Genomic DNA, 20457 nt, shown 5'->3' with positions numbered 1-20457 from the left:
GCTGTGATCAAGGTTACCTTACGTAGCATTTGTTGACATGCACACCTTTGTGCAAAAGATTGACAAAAAACACCTATCCCTCCTAATTTAATTGTATAAATTTAATTCAATTTTATTTATTTAATTTGATTCAATATATTTGAACTTGAGTAAATTTTATTAGTTTATGAATACATAAAGTAAATAATTTAAAAGTTAATTTCATGTAATTTGCATTAATGTAAAAAATTGTAAAATATTTAAAAAAACATTTTTTAAGAAATTAAGTAAGTATTTTGACTCAATGTAATTTAATTCAGTAAACTGAGTAGATTTTATCTATTTGAGTTAATTTGTCTTTATTTCATTAAATTTGAGTAAATGTAATTGTATTAATTTCACTCAATTTTATGACCCCACAAAACTAATTTTTGGCCATAACTCAAGAATTAATTTTCTTTTCTAATTATGACTCAATTTAACACAAATGTCTAATATGATAAAATTATGAAGTGATGACATTGTAAATCCCAAAGGTCAATTTCACTGTGGATTCATATTGTAGTTCCTTTGCAGTAGGTACATCTTGGTGTAGTTATGTCATAAGGATTAGAAAATTAAGTTGCAACTGAGTCTTACATTTTAACTTAAATAATGTACACACACGGACACATAAATCGAACAAAATTCACTTATTTAAATCATTTATACAAAAACCCATCCTGGTGTATCAGGAGCGTGATCTCTATCCTCAGAGCATCACTGTCTGAATTAACAATTTGTTCAAAATTTAAAAAAAAAACTGTAGCCCTTGTACAAGTATATTCATGTACATACTTAAAGTCACAATGTGTGCTCAAATAACAGTTGAATAAAACACATTTCATGCTGACAAACACATTGCCGTACAAAATTACAGCAGTATAATAAAAGTACAGCGAGACTTAAAAAATATTTTTCATATAAAACGCCCTAGAAACACACCCTAAATAAAAAGCTACCAAAATGGTGACATCCAATGAGTGTTTTTCAGCGACGTGGGTATTGTCAATTCTGTACATTGAGTAAAAAAAAAAAAAAAAAAACGAAACAATAAACTACAAAAACAGTACATAGCACTTCAATTCAAACACATTACTCTTTCACATTAAATTTGTGTTTTACTTCCCAGTTTGAAAGTAATGTATATAGGCACAGTAATTAAATTCATGAACCATGTTTGGCCAACACCATTCCTTGTTATTCACAACTCCACTTTAAGTCATGGACAAAGTCGAATTCTGGCCAACCAACCAAAGTGGCAACCAGTCACTTCACTTTTTCACACTCTCTCTCTTCTCAGAGTTTGCCACTGTGAAGCAGAGAGCTGCCACGCATTAAAATGTAGTTATTAGCTGTCAGTGGAAACAAGCAGAGATAACCACCGCTCACAGTGAGCTCCTTTTACTGCATCTCCTCAACATCATCAGGTCACTCGCATCACTTACTGTCCTCAGGAAACTTCCACAGAGCAGTCTAGAAATTTCAGAACAAGATGGCACCTCTTAAATAGAAATATTCCAACTCTGAAGGGTCTCATTCCAAAAAACGGTATAATTTAGATTTAAAAAGTGTTTTTTTTTAATGAACCCATGACTTTTGTCTGAATTTCAGCACAATTCAAATAATTTTAATCCTGTATTTACAGGCACCGACAATAACATCCTGTTGCATACTTAAAAAAAATAGAATATGCTAATATTGTCAGATAATAATTTGATTTATGCTTTAAGAGACTTGTCTGTAGTATATTTCAATTTTATCAAATCAAGGTGTACTTTAAATTTTAAATTAAATGGAAGTCCATAAACAGAACTAACTAGGGCTAGGACATAATTAATTATTATAATATCATTTCTCTATAATCATACTAGAGTATGACATGAACTGAGATATGGTCCACAGTTTTCACATCTAACTGTTGCAGCTTGAAATCCTAAACACTTAAGAACATACATTTTAATTAATAAGCCTTTTTTCCACAGAAGACATTTTGACATGTCACAGTAGGAAAAGCAGACGTGTAATTAATAATGACTGAATTCTATTTAGCTGCTCCAGTTTCAGGGTCCTGGTATCGTGCATGCTGGCTCACTGTCACTCTGTCAAAGCTTACTGGGACACTTGAACAGAACAGAGCCATCATTCATGTTATTAATAATGCCTGTCCTCTTCCCATTATGACAAGTAAAAAGGCATATTAGATCATTTTCTTCTAATAAGTACCAAAAATCATTTGACTCAGGAATCAGCTAAAATTTGACCATGTTATTTTGAAAGATTTTATCAGTATCACTGCAGATCAAGATAATTCTTCAATAATACTTTTAAAAAAACAAAGGTGATAATATTTCTTGAAATCTCACTAATTTGTATAATAATAAGAATTATAAGAATAATAATACTTAGAATAAGATTTGAATAACATTGAATGGTTAATTTTACTTTCATGCTAGGAACCACGTCGTACAGAGTTGTCTTCAGGTCTTTTAAGCTGCAGTAGGTGACTTGTTAGTGGGTCTGTAGGGCAGTGAGATTTATCTACTTGCAGATTTTGAACTTAAATAACCAGAAATCTGTGACATGGATCCAGCTTTTCGGTCAAAACATTTACAGCTGTTTAGGAAACACTTAATTTATTCACTTGTCTCTTGTGTAAAAAGCACCAAAAACCTCTAATGTTTAAACTATTAGAGATGTGCTTTTTCTGCTGCATCCCAATTAGATGGTTTACACTGTTAGGACGGGTCTATCTTCAAATAAAACTTGTGCCTACAGCAGCTCTGCATATCAGATAAATAATTTTGGAGTGAAACTCTTCAACCTTCCCTGTGGGAGGAAACATGAAATATACAGAACCATGTCAACTTAGCACCATCAGTGCAGCTGCAGGCATTCAACCTTTGGAGACTCGTTCTGGTTCCACCCATGGCAAGAAGTAGATGACTTTGTGGTGTCATTTAGCTCTGTAATAAAATCCATAAAACCCCTCCCTCTCATGCTTTAGGATGGGTGGGTCTGACGAGGAGGTCTGACGATCTGGCATCCTTTATTTCTTCAGACACTGGTACATCAGTGCTCGTGGATTCAGCATGTAGCGCTCAGAGTTGAGTAACTTGGTGAGATACTGTGGCACCGGAGGCCGAGGTGCCATGTAGGAAACACCGGGGCTGACGGCCATCACCTCCGCAATCTTCTGCTTCATCTCACTTATCTCCCGGTCCTGCTTCATCACTTTATCTGTAGGATAGACAAATGTATTTGATTTGCACCAATTCATAATATTGTGTATCTTGCCTCCAAGTTTCCCCAAATGTAAAAAAAACACCCTCATATACAGGCGTCTCAACTGTTAAAGTCCCCTGCAAGACTGTTAATCAATAGGTGAAATCTATGAATCAGAGGAACAGAAAGAGAAATAAATTATTCATAAAAGCTGCTAAATAATAATTGGAATATTAAAAAAACAGATTAATAACTATGTTTTTCATCTAAATATATCATTACCTTGGCTGGGGAACTGTTTTAGTAGAATTGGTGAAAAAACACTTGAATGTTGAGGAGTTGAGCCAAAATTTAAGAAACTGCTTTAAGACCACTTGGTGGTGCTTCTGGCCCTAGATTTGTGTTCTTCAAATTTAATTCCAATCTGATTCTTAGATTTCCTAACAGGACAAACAGACATGACCACAGTATACTGCCAAGTAGAGGTGGGCAGATAGGTAAGTAGAGTGATCAAAAGTACTAAGTATGTGCAAGATTTTAAAATTAAGTTGCAAAAGTAATATTATGTTAAGACAAAGCGTGTGAACCTTGAGCGATTTCCAGCTGTCTGCGGGCGTCTCCCAGAGCAGAGAACAGGTCCAGTTTGATGCGAGTCTCAGCGCTCAGGTTGTACTCCAGATGCTGAGCTTTCTCCTGCATGGCTGACAGAGTGGACAGCAGCATGTCCGTCTCTTTCTCCACACAGCGGTACTTTCCCAAAGCCTGAGTCCAAGAACAAATCAAGAGTGAGAACAAGTGTAAAACTTGAAAATGGCAGTTTTTACCTCCTGTGGTGACCACCTAAGGGAGTCAGTGTTTTGGTTTCCTAAGTATTTTTTGCAGCTTTTAGATTTCAGTCAATTTTTCCAATTTCTTACTTGAACTATTTTGGAAATGGGTTTAGTTTCTTTCACTTAGGGAACCAATGACTACAGACAAAACAATTTTCACACAATGATAATGAGCTGGCCAGCCATTCAAAAAAACACAAAAGCTGCACATTATTAGCAAGATATTTTGAGGGATGATTCTTTCTGTGTTAACATTAACTTTTAACATTTTCTTTTATTGGCCTGCACTCAGTAACTATGCAATGTTTTTTGGGGGTTTTTTTTTCTGAAAGACCTGGCTTTTGTTTCAGCATGCTTCATGGAGAGTATGCCACTAAAATTAAATCACACAGTACAACAATGCACACACCTGATGTCAGACAAAAACAACCAAATAATACTGATGTGATGACAAAGTTAAATATGTTAACTGCAGGCCAAAATAAAAGTAAAAAAAAATACTTAATTTCTCCAAAAACTATTCAGTTTTCTAATAAAATTTTACAAACACAAAGAATCACACACATAAAAAAAAAAAATCAGAAACAACAACTCAAACAGCCAAACTACTACATGACTACATGACCAAACTGAAGACAACTGAGTACTGGACCACTTGAGACTCACAGACACTCACAAGTTCATTCCCAAACAGAGGAAAAAGATACCTCAACATCACTCTCTAGATCTACCACCCGACTCTCTTTCACTTGATACTCCAGCTGTAGTTGTTTGTACTCTGTCTCTAGATCTTTAACTCTTTTCCTTAACATTTGGGTTTCAGAGTGTTCCTGCCTGGTGTAGGAGATGGAGAAAATAACAGTTTTGAGCAGTAAGAGAGGGGTTCCATTTGAAATGAAGACCAGATCACACAGAAAGAAACATGGCATTTCATTTGTATTTACATTGGCCTTATGTTTTATATTCTATACATGTAATGAAAAAATCTAAGGAAAATGTTTGAGTGGCTTTTTTTTGGCTGAGAGTTCAATGAGAAGACTTACACCACTCACATATCTATACGTTTAATATGAAGCTACATCCAGCAGCCAGTTAGCTTGGTTTAGCATAAAGTCTGGAAGCAGTGGGAAACAGCTAGCCTGGCTCTGCCTACAAGCACATCTAAAGCTCACAAATTAACATCTTGTTTGTTTAAATCAAACAAAAACCAAAGTGTCTCCAGAACCAGGCCAACTGTTTCCCCCTGTTTCCAGTCTTTATGCTAAGCTAAGCTAACCAGCTGCCAGCTGTAGCTACATATCGAACACACAGACATCAATGTGGTACAAATCTCCATGTCTAACTCTTTGCAAGAAAGCAAATTGAGCATAATTTGAACATTTCTTCAAATGTTTGGCTATATAGTCACAGCAGAATTAAATTTTTATTCAGTAGCAAATAAGATGCAGATCCAGCTTTACTTTTCATGCACTGAGCCACTTCAATAGCAGGGAATTTAAAGGTGTGATTTACCTGTTTGATAGGCTCCGTGCTGTGCTGGCTGCCTCCTCCAGTTTCTGAGCCAGAAGTTCAGCCAACTGTTTCTCAGCAGAGAGTCTGGCCTCCGTCTCTGCTCTGGTCTTCTTCTCCAGCATCACACTGGTCTGTTTGTCGCGCTGCTTGGTTTTAGTCAAACACAGAATCCTGAAGGAGAAACATTAACCTCACTTTAAATAAGGTCAAAACTACCAGCATTAAATAAAGGAATAAGTGGGTTACCACCACATCCAAATAGACTTGTTTGAGATTAACTTCAGCACATCTTGAAATGTCTCTCATCATCCTTGTAGTTGCTGAATCACTGGAAAGCACCTTGCTTTAAAAACTGGAGCATGTCTTATCGGAACTGGTGGCACTGATCCAAACTGTGCATAACATGCTCATCTCAAAAAGATTTAAAGCCTCTGGCTGGTGGATGTGGCTTTGATGTAGGAAATGTGTCGAGAGTTCATCTGTAATTGGATGGACTAAATTATAAAGTCAGTTTTTTTCAGCATGATTTTTGCAACTTAGTGTAGTCTTTTTTTTTTTTTTTTTTTAAGATAAAACTGTGTCAATAAGAGAAACAGAACATATGCTTAAAGAAAATGTCTGAACTCAGGAAAACAACGCCTTGTATTCGCCGTTTGTGCTAAAAAAAAATGCACAGTCAAAGAAAATTGGTGAGAGTGAGTGTTAATATTGTGATAACTATGAAACAATTACCATGGTTAGTTAAAATAATTGTATTCAGAATAACATAATCAAAACTGTAATCCATGTTCATTACAGTACACCGAAATATTCAAATAAATTATTCAAAAAATTGTATTACCAGATAAGACTTTAGATTTCAGTAATATTCAGGTAGTTTGAGAATTAAGGACAACAACTTTAAGCCACAATAGTTGAATATGAAATATGATGTGATATTAATTGGTGCCCTGCTCTGGTAGAGGATAAAAAAAATCTGTCAAGTAACTGTGAACCCAAAATGCTGTTTGCATGCCTCCTGCTAATCCTAGCCCCGTTTCTGCTTGCATACATCCCTGTCTTAGTTTTCATTTATAGACTGATGCAACGTGTCAAACAGCCCACAGAAGGAGCCAGAGACAAGCTTTCCCCTGTGGGTTCGGTGCATCACTCACTTGCTCTGGAGCAGCATGTTGGACTGTCTGAGCAGGGAAACCTCTGGTCTCAGGCTCCTCTCGCTGTTTGTTAAGTTGCAGACGTGACTTCGAAGCTCCTGCTCGCTCTGCCTGGTCGCCTGCAGCTCACCCTTCAGCCTCCTCAGCTCCTGCTCCAGCCTGAAATATAGAAAAGAAAGATGTGATTTTTTTTGGCACCGATTTCAACATCGCATGACTAATTTCAAACTCGGCTGAACTGAATTATTTGTGACTTACTTGCTCATCTGTTCGGCGTGGTAATTCTGGGCTGCTGTGGTATTCTTGTCTGTCACATCCCGGTTGGGGCTGACTGTTTTTGAGCTGGATCTCTGTTTCTTCTCAGTCCTCGCTGCAGGTGGTGAAGGCGTGTTTGTGCTGCCCCTGCGAGCTTTCGGCGAGGAGCTTTTAGCTGCCCGTGTGGCTTTGCTTCCCTGCTCCTCTTGAGGTAGATTATCTGGGGATGTAGAGGATTCTGGTCCTCCTGCCCCACTGTGGAGCAAATCTCTGGACTCACTGACACTGTGTTTGGATGATGATGATGATGGCCGTCGGTTTGATTCAGTCGACTTCACCTCCTGCGTTCCCTTCTCTGTTGCTCTCTCCTCGCTGCAGATCTGGAGGCAATCCACAGTGTGTACCTCGTCATTGGTCACTACAGCACCGTTCTGACACTGATACTGACTTGACTCTGGCTTTATCTTCCATTTCGAGTCTGCAAAAACAGACAGAAACAAACAAAAAAGAAAAGGTTAATGCCATCATTGAATGGCATGTCTAGTACCAGCCCTTTTCTTCTTTTCTTCAATAATCTTATTGTGTTTTTATTGTGTTTATGCTGTTGTGTTTTTATGCTGCAAAAATTATTGTCTTAGAGAACAGTAAAGATCTAAACTGAATTCTGCACCTGGGATTTGAAAATGTACAACACAATAGGTTGAACAACATTTACACTCTGCTGCCTTTTGTATGAGCAACGGTAGAGGGAGTTCAGTTTGTTGCATTTAGGTGTTTTAGAGATTTAGCTGCAGTATTTATACCAAAGAACAATGTATAAGAAAGTATGAAAATGAGAAGCAGTCCCCCCTTGTAGGAAACTGTTGTGTATTTGCTTTCTCTTCAGCTCAGCTGTCATCTTTTTCATCTGGACAAACCTCCCAAAACACTAGTGAATTCCCTTATTCAACATGATTCTTTCCCCTTTAAATATTCTCTAAATCTCTGCAGGGATCCTCTTTGGTCTTGTTGTATGAAGAGTTTGCAAATTAACTTGTATACTAATGGGTGAGCTGTAGAAAATCAGAGCTGTAGAAAATCTAGAGGATGTAATTGATGCACTAAAGTAATAGCGATTTTCATATCAATATCATCCGTCAGTCACCCAGTCCAGTTGCAGTTTACATCCATGTGTGTCCAGACTAATATATGTAGTCAAGACTTTGAAGGACTTTCATAAAATGTATCAAGTTTATTTTCTCATAATTAACATATGAATTCTTGAGTTATTTGGCCAGAAACGTATTTTTGAGGTCACAGTTATCTTGACCTTCGACCACCATATTCTCACCAATTCATCTTTGAGTCTAAGTGAACATTTGTGCCAAACCTGAAGAAATTCCTTCATGGTGTTACTGAGATGAAAAGAAATGAGAAACAGGGAGCGTGGTGGTTGAAGTGTAAATGAATGGGAGGCGCAGATGCACAGACTTACTGCTGCTGCCATCTGTGCCAGTCTTGGGGAAAACCTGCAGGCCTGGAGGGAGCGAGTGCTGCAGGAGGTGCATGTGGAAGTCGTTCTCACTCTGCACAGCTTTCTGTATGCGCAGTTTAAAGATGTTGGTGAAGTAGCAGGTGGCATCAAACCCCAAATATACTACAGGATATCCAATACTGAATGTGAACACAGACGGAAAGAGAGAGAGGGTTAGAATATGAGTGCCACATTATAAAGATACAAGCATCTTGGCTGACATATTTCTATTATTAATGGTTACTCTATTAATAAATATATGCATATTCTAAATATTTCAAATCATACTTGATTGGTCTTTAGAGAAGCATAAAAGTGAATTTACTCTTGTAATCTATGGTACACAAACATCTTGATGGTTGATTCATGATTTCACAAGGGGATTCATAAAAGTTTAATACAAATGTTTTTTATGACAGTTCAATTTATTTCCCTGCAAGAATTCTTAATTTAGAGAATAAGTTTTCCTCTTGCTAAAGGGATACTGGGAGATTTTGAACACATCAACATTACCAGTGTGCAGCAAAAAGATGAGAGAGGTTGGCATGAGAAGTTTTAAGGTCTTTGAGTCGAAGTGAAGCCTCTGTGTAGACAAGCAGAATCCACAGGGTAACTGTCGATATACAGATGCCCTTCTCTGCGAAAGAAATGTGAAATAATCAGACGTGAACAGAGGGAGAAAGAGTCTACTGTAATATTATTCAAAGAAATCTTTGCTGATTAAATTATATTTGTAGTAGCTCACTAAAATGCAGCATATCCATTACAAGCAAAACTTCATTATTATGAGCGGTAATGTTAAACATATTCTGTCATAGATGTGGGGAAAAAAAGAAACAAAAACACAAAACAAACAATCCACATACTCACCTGTGTGCCATATGTAATTGAATAATACATAGGTGCTCGCCACAAAGAAGAGCCAGTGCAAAGGAACAAAAATCAAACAAAAGATATCAAGAGTGAAGGCAGCACAAACAAAAACAATACAAATAACCTGCAAACAAAAGAAAACATTCATTTAGTTAAATGCATTGGAAATGATCTTCATCTGGCGTACTGCACACAAAATAAAATCGCACAGTGGGGATTCTCACCAGCCCGTGGCAGTGGAAAGTGGTGTATACACTCCCGAAGAAGAGCCAGCATGGCCACAGGTACTCCAGTCTGAATTCAAGGATGAAATCTGCCAGCAACACCAGTGTCCACATCATCATAAACTTCAGGAAGGTGTACGCACTGGAGAAACAAAGAGAAATTACAAAAAGTCCATTAATGTGGCTTTTAAATGTCAAATATCAGCAATTCAGTTTGGACAGATGTGAAACAAATGTGTAGTCTAGACTCTGATTGGAGTAAATAAAGACATTACAGACACACGAAAGCCTCTTAAGCCGAGGCTCTAAACACACACATAAGCCAATAAAACACTACAGATCGGATACACAGTGCTAAACCCTAATTGACCAGCTGCATCTTAAAAATGTAGTCAGTACGGCAGTAAAGAACAATGACTGTTCCCTCATTCGTTTTATTAGGCGATCACGAGCCAAACAGGAGCTGTGGTTTCCTCCTTTGTTCTGCTCGTCCATAGGCTGCTATCACATCGCCCCTTCTTTGTTTGGTAACCATGGCAATATTTCATCTGGGGGAGAGAGGGAGCACCACAGCATCCTATGACACATCCAAGCTCAAATATGCCTTTTGACAATACTGATAGAGGGGGTTTTATTTTGAATCTTTCTTACAGGCATTTTTATTACAGCTAGCAAATACTTATTACACAATTATTTTATTATTGATAAAAGTATTTAATCTGAGAGAATGAGGTGGGACAGAGAGGAAGCACCATGGCATCTTAAAATCCCTATTACAAGTTCAAATTCGCCTTATAATGTCATCAAAAGAGCATTTTAACTTATCCCAGTGGTATTTTAAACAGCAAAATATTAAAATTATTCCTCCACAAATTGATTTTTAATATAACTGCAAAACATTAAAAGTTATTCCACAACAACAAAAAGCAATACTCCATATTTAAGAGAAAGGAGGAGGAAAAAGGGAGGAAAACAGCATCTTAAATTCATGATACAAGTTCAAATTTGCCTTATATAATGTAAAAGGCATTTTTACAGTAGCTTTCAAACAGGCAAGCTATTTCACAACAAAAGGAGCAAAAATTTTTATATTTGACCTCTTGCAAATTCAAGTAAAATGTATTCAAATAAGACATGTTTACATTTATTTTCCAAATAAATGACATAGCTTTGATTTTTTTTTTGGTCTCTTTCTCTTTTATGTGAAACAATGCACCATTAAAACAAGTGGTTTCTTCCTCCTGAGTCTTTTCTTGTCTCGACTCTGTCTAGACGCTTTCAAATTATGTTTTTATGTGCAAAATTAGCCGCTTTCCTTTAGTCTGGTATGAAAATACAGTTGTTAATATCTCGCATTATGTATTAATCGTGCGTCTGGTTCGTACAGAAAACACAGGAGACAGTGAATGGAGGGGAAGCAGGCCGATGTTAACTTGCACACAGCTGCTTATTCCTGTTTTTCTGTAAACAATGTAGGCTGAAGTAACTCGGCACAAACATTTCTACGCTTCAGCTGTGTTGACGCCTATGAAAACCCCCAGAGTGGTTGATATAAAAAAAAAAAAAAACGGCAGACAGGGATGAAGCGATGGGATGTGAGGCAGACAGGTGAGCGGGATGAAATTTCACACACAAAGACCACAACAAAAGCAGCCTCCGCCAGGCAGGCTACGCGGCTCGCGGCGCTAGCTACCTCTCAGACAGCTTCTCCGTTATTTTCAGTTTTTTCATTTTCCGTAGCCTGCTCGCGTCCACATAGCGTTTCTTCATCTTATGGCTTCTACTCCCTCCGTGCTGTTGTTTGACACCGCAGCAGCAGCGGCAGCGAGGAAAGAAAAAGAAACAGAGCACAAATAAATAAATAAATAAATAAATAACAAGACAGAGAGAGAGATGCCTCTTTGTGGGAGAAGATGCTCAGTTCAACCTGTGATGATGATGATGATGTCTGGGAACAAATACAGGCGACTAACGGCTCTGCGCATGCGCAGTAGAGGTTGTACCTACAAGTTGTCATCGCAGGAGGGGAGCAGACCAACATACTGTGGTCACTGCACTAAATCTGTTGTATTGATCAATCAATAGTGCCAACAGTATTGCATTTCTCTCAGTTACTCAAAGACTATTTGTACCAAATAAACTAAACTTTTATATATTAAAAGTATTACCCATATCATTAAAAAATTATATGACATATCATTTACAATTTTTATTTGAATAGAAGAACTCAGATGTTGTAACCCTGGGGACAGTTGCAACATGGAAAACAGGGGTGGTAGGAACATATTAAAAATACACAATTCACAAATTAGCTTGTTTTATGTCTGAACGCACCTAGTATTCTGAAAATATGCATTGTTATATATATAATAATATTGTATATATTCTATCATGATGTTCAATGTTGAATACATTTTCAATCATGGCTGACACTGATTCAATGCTGAGGCATGTCTTATTAGATGTTTTGTGTCTTTTTGTAGTCTTTTTGCATCTCTTTGTGGTCGTTTTGTGTCTCTGGTTATTTTGTGTCTGTTATAGGTTGTTTTGTGCTCATTTATGGTCAATTTGCATGTCTTTGTGTTAGTTTTGTGTCTCTTTGTGATGTTTTTAGTGTCTCTTTGGTACTGTTGCATCTCTTTGTGGTCGTTTTGTGTTTCAGTATACAACAATCGGCCACAACATTAAAACCGGTAACTAGTTTTAATGTTGTGGCTGATCATTGTAGATCATCACTCCACATACACTGTATATGTGATCTGTGGTTTTTAGCAAATGTTTACATATTTTTTATTATATGTTTAATGTATTTTATTATGTTTTAAGTCAAAATCTGTGCATGCTCTGTCACCTGACTGCTAAGCAAATTTCCCCTTGAGGACAATAGTCCTGAGTACACACATTAAAACAAAAAATGAAAAAGCAAGACAGATGAAGTTGAATTTTAAAGTTGACATCAGGATTATAACACTTTTATGATCATTAGCTTCTTTGCTAGCTTTCGTGGAACATCATACCCTCAACCCAACCCAACCATGCAGACCTGCCCTGTCAAAAAGATCTCCATCAGCCATCAAGGACACAGAGCTCTGAATGTTAGTTTAACTTTTTGATGTCATTTATATTTGATGTTATCACAGTATAACTTAGATACCAGGTTCTTTTTGATATTACACACCTTCTCCTGATAACCTTGCCACAGGAAGAGAACATACAGAGCAATAAATGTACATTTATCACAGATGTACAATGTAAACACACACCTCCAGCGTTCAAGGATTTCTCAAAGTTGCCATGTTGATAAACTGTTATCTTCAGTTTGGTTGCTGTTTGAAAATTAGTATGCCCTTGAGTTTGTGTGTTCAGTTTCACCTGTTTTTTGGTCCAGACTATATAAATCACACCTGGCTGTAGGAGGACAGTCCTGAATTTGAACACAACTATGTACACTTTCAGCTTCCTGTGCGCCTTTGGCCTCTTTGCTGCTCTTCAGGTGCCTGGCACCTTGGCAGAGGATGTGGTAAGTAAAAATACATGTCCAATGGGCAGTTTAATTGTGGAGCAAATGATGAGGTATATTCTTTTGATATTTTAAAATGAGCTTTTTCTCAACTGATGTGTATTTTTGATGTGCAATAGATTAACCTCTATTTTCTCTCTCCTCTCTGAAAATCATACCCAAAGGAGGGTGAGTGTTTGTAATTGTTCTTCATACACCAATCTTCACTAAGATTTAGTATTAGCAGCTTTTATTGTTTCTGAAAATGATCTGCATCTTGTTTTCTTTATGCTTTACTTGTGTTCATTTAGGCACCATCCTGGCCTCCTCCTCAGACCAGAGTGAGATTGTGAACAAACATAATGCTCTTAGGAGAGGTGTTCAGCCTACTGCTAGCAACATGCTGAAAATGGTAAAAATATTAAGTGCATTATTATGATTTTAAAAGTTCAAAAGCATAGTGTGCTTCACTGGACATCAGTGACAACATTTGATCTAACGTATTAGTGGTGGATTTGATATTTCACATGCTCCCTCATGCAGCATATCAGCGCAGAATAAACTGCTCTTAAAGATAAGCACAAAGCACTTTGAGATTACATGGTGTATATACTATGGTGGTCTACATGTGCCGATTTCTCCTCTGATCCCCACAGAGCTGGAACGGGGAGGCTGCAGCCAGCGCTCAGAGATGGGCCAACACCTGCTCCATGAGGCACAGCTCTGCCAGCTCCAGAGCGATCAGCAGTAAGTTCATGATAACACCTCTCTCTCTCTCTCTCTCTCTTTTTAAAAAAAAAAAAAAATAGTGTACCTTTTAAAAAGTCAGCCTCACTGTCTCTTCAATATGCACGTAGACAGCCAGAAATAGTGTGTTATTTAAAAGATTTCACAATGTTATGTGAGAAATTAACAAGGATCAGTATTTCTTTTGAGCAGTAAATTCTTATTAAGTGTAGTGAGAGCATAAAATCATGTGAATCAGCATCATGTGACATTGAAATGTCACAGGCTAAGGCCAGGCTAATTAAATTACTTTGAGTTAGCAGCTATTTAAGGCACTGTGTCCACCACATCCAAAGTACTTTAGATATGAGGAAAAACTCAGCCACACATCAGGCCTTAGTGGATAAATGAAATGTGCAGACTAGTTTCATATGGTAGTTTATTGTGTGTTTCCTCTAATGTACCTTGACTGAATCAAGTACAAGCAGACTTTATTACGTACACCTATAAAACCTAAGGTCATAGTTGGTGTTGGTGCTGTACTGGACTGAATTATACTGAAATGTGTTTCTAATATTCTTCCCTCCTCGTGTTTGTAAATGGGGCAAAACATTAGAAACATCCCTGCACACTACAACCAACAATGAATGAAAAGGAATTACATGACATTATATTTAATAAAGAGGGAGTATAGAGTGAACATACTAACCACTGTACTTTATCACCAATACCTCAAAACATTTTTTTTTTTTTTTTTTTTTACAAAGACCTGAATAAATTCAGAGTGGAAGGATTGATAAATTGAAGAGTGATTATTGATTTGACCCGGGTTTTCAGAAAGACAGTGGGCAGTGGTGACGATTCCTTCCCTTTGATGTGTGATTGTGAATTGAACCCATAATAGTGAAGACTGAAGTGTCTCTTTTACTCCTCTTTTTTTGACTGCAGGTAGCGGTTGTGGAGAGAACCTGTACATGTCCAGCTACAAAAACACCTGGAGCAACGCTATCCAGTCCTGGTACGACGAGGTGAAGGACTGGCGCTACGGAGTGGGAGCTCTCAACGGAGGAGTAATTGGACATTACACACAGGTGCAGATACATTCAGTTTGTCACCAGTTAATACTGACTTATTCACATACACATTTACCATCACCTGCTGGAAAATACAGTCTATTTAAAAACTAGAATGACTTAAAAGGGGACGAAATAGCCCAAACATTAAAAACAGTAGTGGCTGTGGATTTATGCACCGAGCTCCTTGTGATTTTGTATTTTGTCTCTCTGCTCAGCTTGTTTGGTACAGGTCCAACCAGATTGGCTGTGCCATGGCCTACTGCCCCAACTCTGCATACAAGTATTTCTACGTCTGCCACTACTGCCCACCGTAAGTAAAAAATATTTCGCAATATATCTACGTATGTCTCTATTGTAAATGAAAATTGTAAGTATAGCACGTTTTGTCACTTTAAATGTACATGATTATTTATATGTACATTGAGTTAAATGAATGCAGGGCATCTGATACATTTAGTCCTGTTATGTAATACTAAATTTAGAGAGTTAAAAGGAAAATAAGGAATGGAAGAATCTACTTTTCTATTTCTTATAAAAGTATCATGGTTTTTGTACATTTTATACCATGATAGCCTTCTCCAAGTTCTGTTCCAATACAAGTAATGTTGAAAAGATCATTAGTAGCAGTTTGCAAAAAGATGACTAATAAAGTGGATGCAACAATAGAGCTGTAATGCAATGAAACAAATGGGCAATTTGCATCTAATTTCCTCATATGCCTTCCTGAGTGGTCATTAAATAGTCATTCAAAGCTCTGCCGTCTCAGATCACATCCTTGACATGTTTGGGCTGATTTCCAGTGTGAGTCTTCATGCTGTCAAGTTTAATATTTGGTGGTCTGGCCTACATTACAGTGGAAACTACCAGTATGCTCGCCCCTACAAAGCAGGACCCTCCTGTGGTGACTGCCCCAACGCCTGCGACGACAAACTGTGCAGTAAGTGGCAAATACCGAGCTGGAAGATAAAAAATCTTTTCATCTGTTCTAGTGAATCACAGTGATAGATTGGAGTCACAGAATACACAGGAATTATTCTATTAATGCACTTCAGAGGCCAATAAATTGAATAATAAATTATTATTATTTTTGGTGTCAATAAAATGACACGAAATCAAGTCAAAAGGCAAAAGTAAATAATTGAAGTTGGTGAGTCAAACCAAAGTTTCTCTCAGCAAAGACGGAAACAAAACACTTAAGTATCAACAGAAGAAATAAATGACAATTAATTTTTTTTTTTTTTTTTTAAATCATTCATAATCATTGCATTCCTGATCTTTATTAGCACGGCAGCTAAGTAGTATAGAAAAGTCAGTCATGGCTACTTCCTGTTTCGTGGGGATATATTTTACTTCAGCAATCCCTTTGTGAGATTTACTGGACGCAAAATGGAAAAGAAAGGTCAAACAAAATACTACAGATCATTTCCATGCAGTCCTTTATCCATCAATTAATTTTGTCTTTTTCTATCTCTCTCCCAGCCAACCCCTGTCCCTACGCTGACAAGTACAACAACTGTGCTGACCTGAAGCAGCAGTGGGGCTGCAGCAACAAGGATGTGGCCTCTTGGTGTCCCGCCTCCTGCAAGTGCACCAGCCAGATCATTTGAATGCCACATGTGCCCATGGGCTCTGACTCATCAGTCAGTTTCAATAAAGATACTCATCTTTCAAGTTTGTGTTTGTGTTTTGTATCCTCAACTTACTCACCTAAAAACCGCAGCTCAAAAATGTCACCTCTTTGTGTTAGTTGGGAAATAAATAAAGTGCTTCCCGCTGGTTTAATACTTGAGGCGCTTTGACCTCTTCAGTAAACAGCAGAGATTAAGGAGGAAATTTACATTGGCACGCGACCTCTCTGGACAAACACAGCCCGCAGGGACAGGAGCCCTTTGAGTGTATGAGAGGTGTCAGCTCACAAAAGAGGAAGGAGAACACACTGAACCGGGTGGATTTGGCAGAGGTGGAGAGGAAAGGTTAATTCCACAAAGATTTCCCAAACCTGAGCCAAGAAACAAGCCACAATTTGAGACCACGTCTGAAGGCAGTGGCCAGTAATACAGACTAATAATGTGTAATCCTTTTGTCATCATTGAATATATTCAATATCTAAGCGGCCCAAATCCTGACTTCCTGTGATATTTTTTGCATCGTGCAGTAACATGGGTTTAAGTAATGTTTTAAAGACAGTGAGAGCTTTACTTTCATCAAGACACATTAACAACGCCTTTGGGTTAGTTCTGGGAGGATGTTGAACTAATCTGAGCTGCCAGGATTCCAAAGGAAGCTGGAAGGTAACTTCCTGTTAGATAAGATTTTGAAATACACCTATGTCTATTTTGAAGGAAGAACTGAACCACCGAATATAAAATAAGCCTAACTAATTCCCAGTGGTGGAACGTAAATGTATTTAAGTATATTTACCCCAGTTCTGTATGTTTTGAGGTACTTGTGCTTTATTCCATTTTATGCTACATTATTCATCTACTTCACTACGTTTCAGAAGGGAGCATTGTGCTTTTTACTCCATTATTTATTTGACTTCTGCAGTTACTAGTTATTTAGCATATTTTGCAAATTATTTATTTATTTATTTTTAAAGTATTTAGTTTTTTTTTTTTTTTATCAGAGCAGTAGAAATATTTCAAATTGGTTTCAAAAGACACCAACTTCTTTCATATTTTTTGTAATTCTAGTACATCGACAGTGCTTTATTATTTCTTGTTTCAAATTACAGACACTCACAACTCTAATACTTTTTAAACGAGTTGTTTTAAATTAAAAACAGGTTAGAATATTCTCACTGTTGCTGACAGAAATGTCTTTTTAACATTGATGTTTTTGAAGATTAAACAGACTTAACTACAACAACAATGTTGCTCACACATTGATGCATCAGTGACAGTAATCCTATGAAAGCGTTCATATAAAAAGTACTTTAAGTAAACTTTGCTGTTCAACTACTTACATGTACACTGTTAAAGATCTAAGACTTTTTCCGACCACACAAAAGGAGTCTTTCTCTCAAATCTTCTTCACAAATGTGTTTAAATCCTTGTTAGTGAGCGTTTTCTCCTTTGCCAAGATCATCTGTCCTCCTCACAGGTATGACATATCAAGATGCTGATTACACAGCGTGATTACTGCACAGGTGTGCCTTAGGCTCACAATAAAAGGCCACTTTAAAATGTGTAGTTTTATTTATTAGGTACTGAACTGTGTGTGACTTAGGCTACAGATGTGCATTTGTTTGGGAAGGAGGGTCGAAGATCAGAAAACAAGTCAGTATGTGATGCGAATACCATTAGCCTCATGCAGTGCGACACAGCTCCTTTGTAAGTAGTTGATCAGGTTCCTGGATATTGGCAGGAAGTGGAACATGCTGTTGTACACGCACATCCGGAGCAACCCAAACATGCTCAGTGGGTGAAATGTCTGGCAACTACGCAGGCCATGCAACAACTGGGATGTTTTATGCTTCCAGGAATTGTGTACATCACGATGCAACATGAGGCGATGGCGGCAGATGAAAGGCATGACAATGAGTCTCAGGATCTCAGGGTTTTTTTGCATCTATTTAATAATTATAGTACAGTAATGTTACTATTGGGCACCAACAAGGGAGGAACAATGAGGGGAAAATATGTAAATAAAATTATGTGTTATATAATGGTATTTTAAAATTATGACAAAATTACCCTTAAGATGATGCAGACTATAGGAAATTAAAATATAAAAAGTTTTAAAATATAAAGAAAATTGTTATTGTTGCTGGGGAGCAAAACGTTAGGCTTTGAATTTTTGAAGTTCTTGGTAGCAGACTCTTCCCTCCATGACCAGCAGGAAGTCCTTCATCACGCCAGCCTGCGACTCTTCTTCAAACTGCATGCTTTTACTTTGTTGGCTCACAGACGAGCAGAAAAGATGCTCCTACACACCCACATCTGAGGCTGAGAGAGTGTGCCTCTCTTCAGGGGTCCACCACACATGCTCTGGCTGCACAGCAGGCTCCTGGTTCAAGTAAGGCTGTGTTTGTGTGAGCTAGACTCGGTCAGTGTACATCTGAGAAGCACAGATGGATCTACAGGCTCGGCTTGTTGGAATCCATCCAGACTGGCTCTTGTTGTGGTTTCTTTATCTGTTACAAGCCTGTCTTTGGTTTCCACTCTGCACTTACAGAAGAGGTTGTTTTCATTTTGGCTCATAAAGTAATCCACTCTAATTTCAACACTATAAAGCAATAGTTAACCTATTGCCACAGTGTCACACGCGCTGCTATTGTGTTGGAATTTCCATGTGATAACAAACTTCTCTCAATAAAGATAAACACTTGGGCTGAATTTCTGTAATCTTGTCTGCATGCCAAGAGAGTCTCTCCACAGCGTGTAGGAGTCACACAAATGTCAAGGCCTCTTGTTTCTGAAATTCCCGTGGAGTTAACTGAGGAGACACATGAGAGAACCACCTGAAGTGAGTGGACAGGGGAGCTGGAAGGAGTGTTATTCCCCCAGCAGAGGGGAGATAAGGGGATGAGTTTTTCCTCTGCCAGTGGGTCCAGTGATAGCAGAGGTCCTCTGGCTTGGCCAAGCTTGATAAGCCCGGCCGTGCCATCCTGTGGGGCTTATCAACTCCAGCAGCGAGCCTCAACAGTTAGTCCCAGGGCCAGAAAATGTTTATGACTTTGGCGTCAGTTTGTCTTCCTAAAGAGATTGTGTAATATGAAAAAAAAAAATGACTACGCACATCTTCTGCATTGTTAAAGCCTGTTGTAGATTTTATATAAATCATCGACATGAAGAGGTGAATCCTGAAGTTTCAGCAGCAAAAGATTGGCTCATGCTGGTTGGTAACCTCATCTAAACTGAAGTTAAAATAAGTCAGGATGAGTTAGCACATCTTATTACAGCTCCACCAGACAGCTCTCTACATGTTTAGAGACAGAGGAAATAACCAAGAGCAGAGGATGCATTTCCCTTGCTATTTTTTTTTTTTAATGAAATTGAGTTAGAGAGGAGGGAGAAAAAAGTGTGAAAAAAAAAGAGAAACAGAGAGAGACGAGGAGAGAAAGAGGGAGGGAAATAAGTTGGCAAAAGGGAGGACACTTGGAGATCAGTTACATCCGTCTGTCCACACTAAAGACAGTCCATTTAGTCTGAGCTGTTATCCTGCCACATCACAGTCCCTTTGGATTAGAAACAGGATGCTGAAAAAAAAAAAAAAAAGAGCTCACTCCATTTAAACCTGACCAAAGATCTTAGGGCTCAGTGCTGCAAACTGTGCTTGATTCACTGTTTATCTTGACTTTTAAACCTGATGAAATACAACATAACACCGAGTCAACAAGCATTTCAAAGCAATAGTTACTGTACTTTTGTTTTAAATTGCCTGGAAAACCAAATCAGTGGGTTTTACTGTCACTTGTATTCGTCCAAACCATCAGGTGCTCAATCTTCATTCACATCTCCTACCAGGAGTAAACACATCTGGCACAGATGTTTATCTAAAAGAAAACACACTTTATACAAAGTACTACTACGTCTTGCCACTGTGAGCCA

General features: G+C 37.9%; 2 protein-coding genes across 3 annotated transcripts; one reads left to right on the top strand and one right to left on the bottom strand.

Annotated features, from left to right (window-relative positions):
* Positions 1 to 666: 666 nt before the first annotated feature.
* On the bottom strand, positions 667 to 11526 carry LOC111661534 (macoilin-1). Its single transcript, XM_023415146.2, has 11 exons — positions 11298 to 11526; positions 9605 to 9746; positions 9378 to 9504; positions 9021 to 9144; positions 8469 to 8647; positions 6998 to 7472; positions 6740 to 6898; positions 5586 to 5756; positions 4781 to 4907; positions 3831 to 4005; positions 667 to 3258 (listed from the first exon to the last, which is right to left on the bottom strand). The coding sequence occupies exons 1-11, from the start codon at positions 11372 to 11374 to the stop codon at positions 3068 to 3070; spliced, it is 1947 nt and encodes a 648-aa protein (XP_023270914.1). The 5' UTR covers positions 11375 to 11526; the 3' UTR covers positions 667 to 3067.
* A 1504-nt stretch (positions 11527 to 13030) lies between these two features.
* Positions 13031 to 16576, top strand: LOC111661570 (serotriflin-like). Of its 2 annotated transcripts, XM_087176214.1 has the most exons (7): positions 13031 to 13140; positions 13415 to 13515; positions 13760 to 13850; positions 14778 to 14920; positions 15121 to 15215; positions 15760 to 15842; positions 16385 to 16576. In XM_087176214.1, exons 1-7 carry the CDS (start codon positions 13047 to 13049, stop codon positions 16510 to 16512), a joined length of 735 nt encoding a protein of 244 aa, XP_087032340.1. In that variant the 5' UTR covers positions 13031 to 13046; the 3' UTR covers positions 16513 to 16576. The 2 variants fall into 2 exon arrangements, with proteins under 2 accessions (XP_087032340.1, XP_023270955.2); XM_023415187.2 differs by lacking the exon at positions 13031 to 13140 and having other exon boundaries at positions 13399 to 13515.
* The last annotated feature ends 3881 nt before the right edge of the window (positions 16577 to 20457 follow it).

Source organism: Seriola lalandi, unplaced genomic scaffold, assembly GCF_002814215.2.
Source record: "Seriola lalandi dorsalis isolate HSWRI2012SDOR001 ecotype SW California unplaced genomic scaffold, Sedor1 jcf7180002054544, whole genome shotgun sequence".
Lineage (NCBI taxonomy): Eukaryota > Metazoa > Chordata > Actinopteri > Carangiformes > Carangidae > Seriola > Seriola lalandi.
The sequence above is the reverse complement of the archived record's forward strand: the minus strand, read 5'-3'. Positions and strand labels throughout refer to the sequence as shown.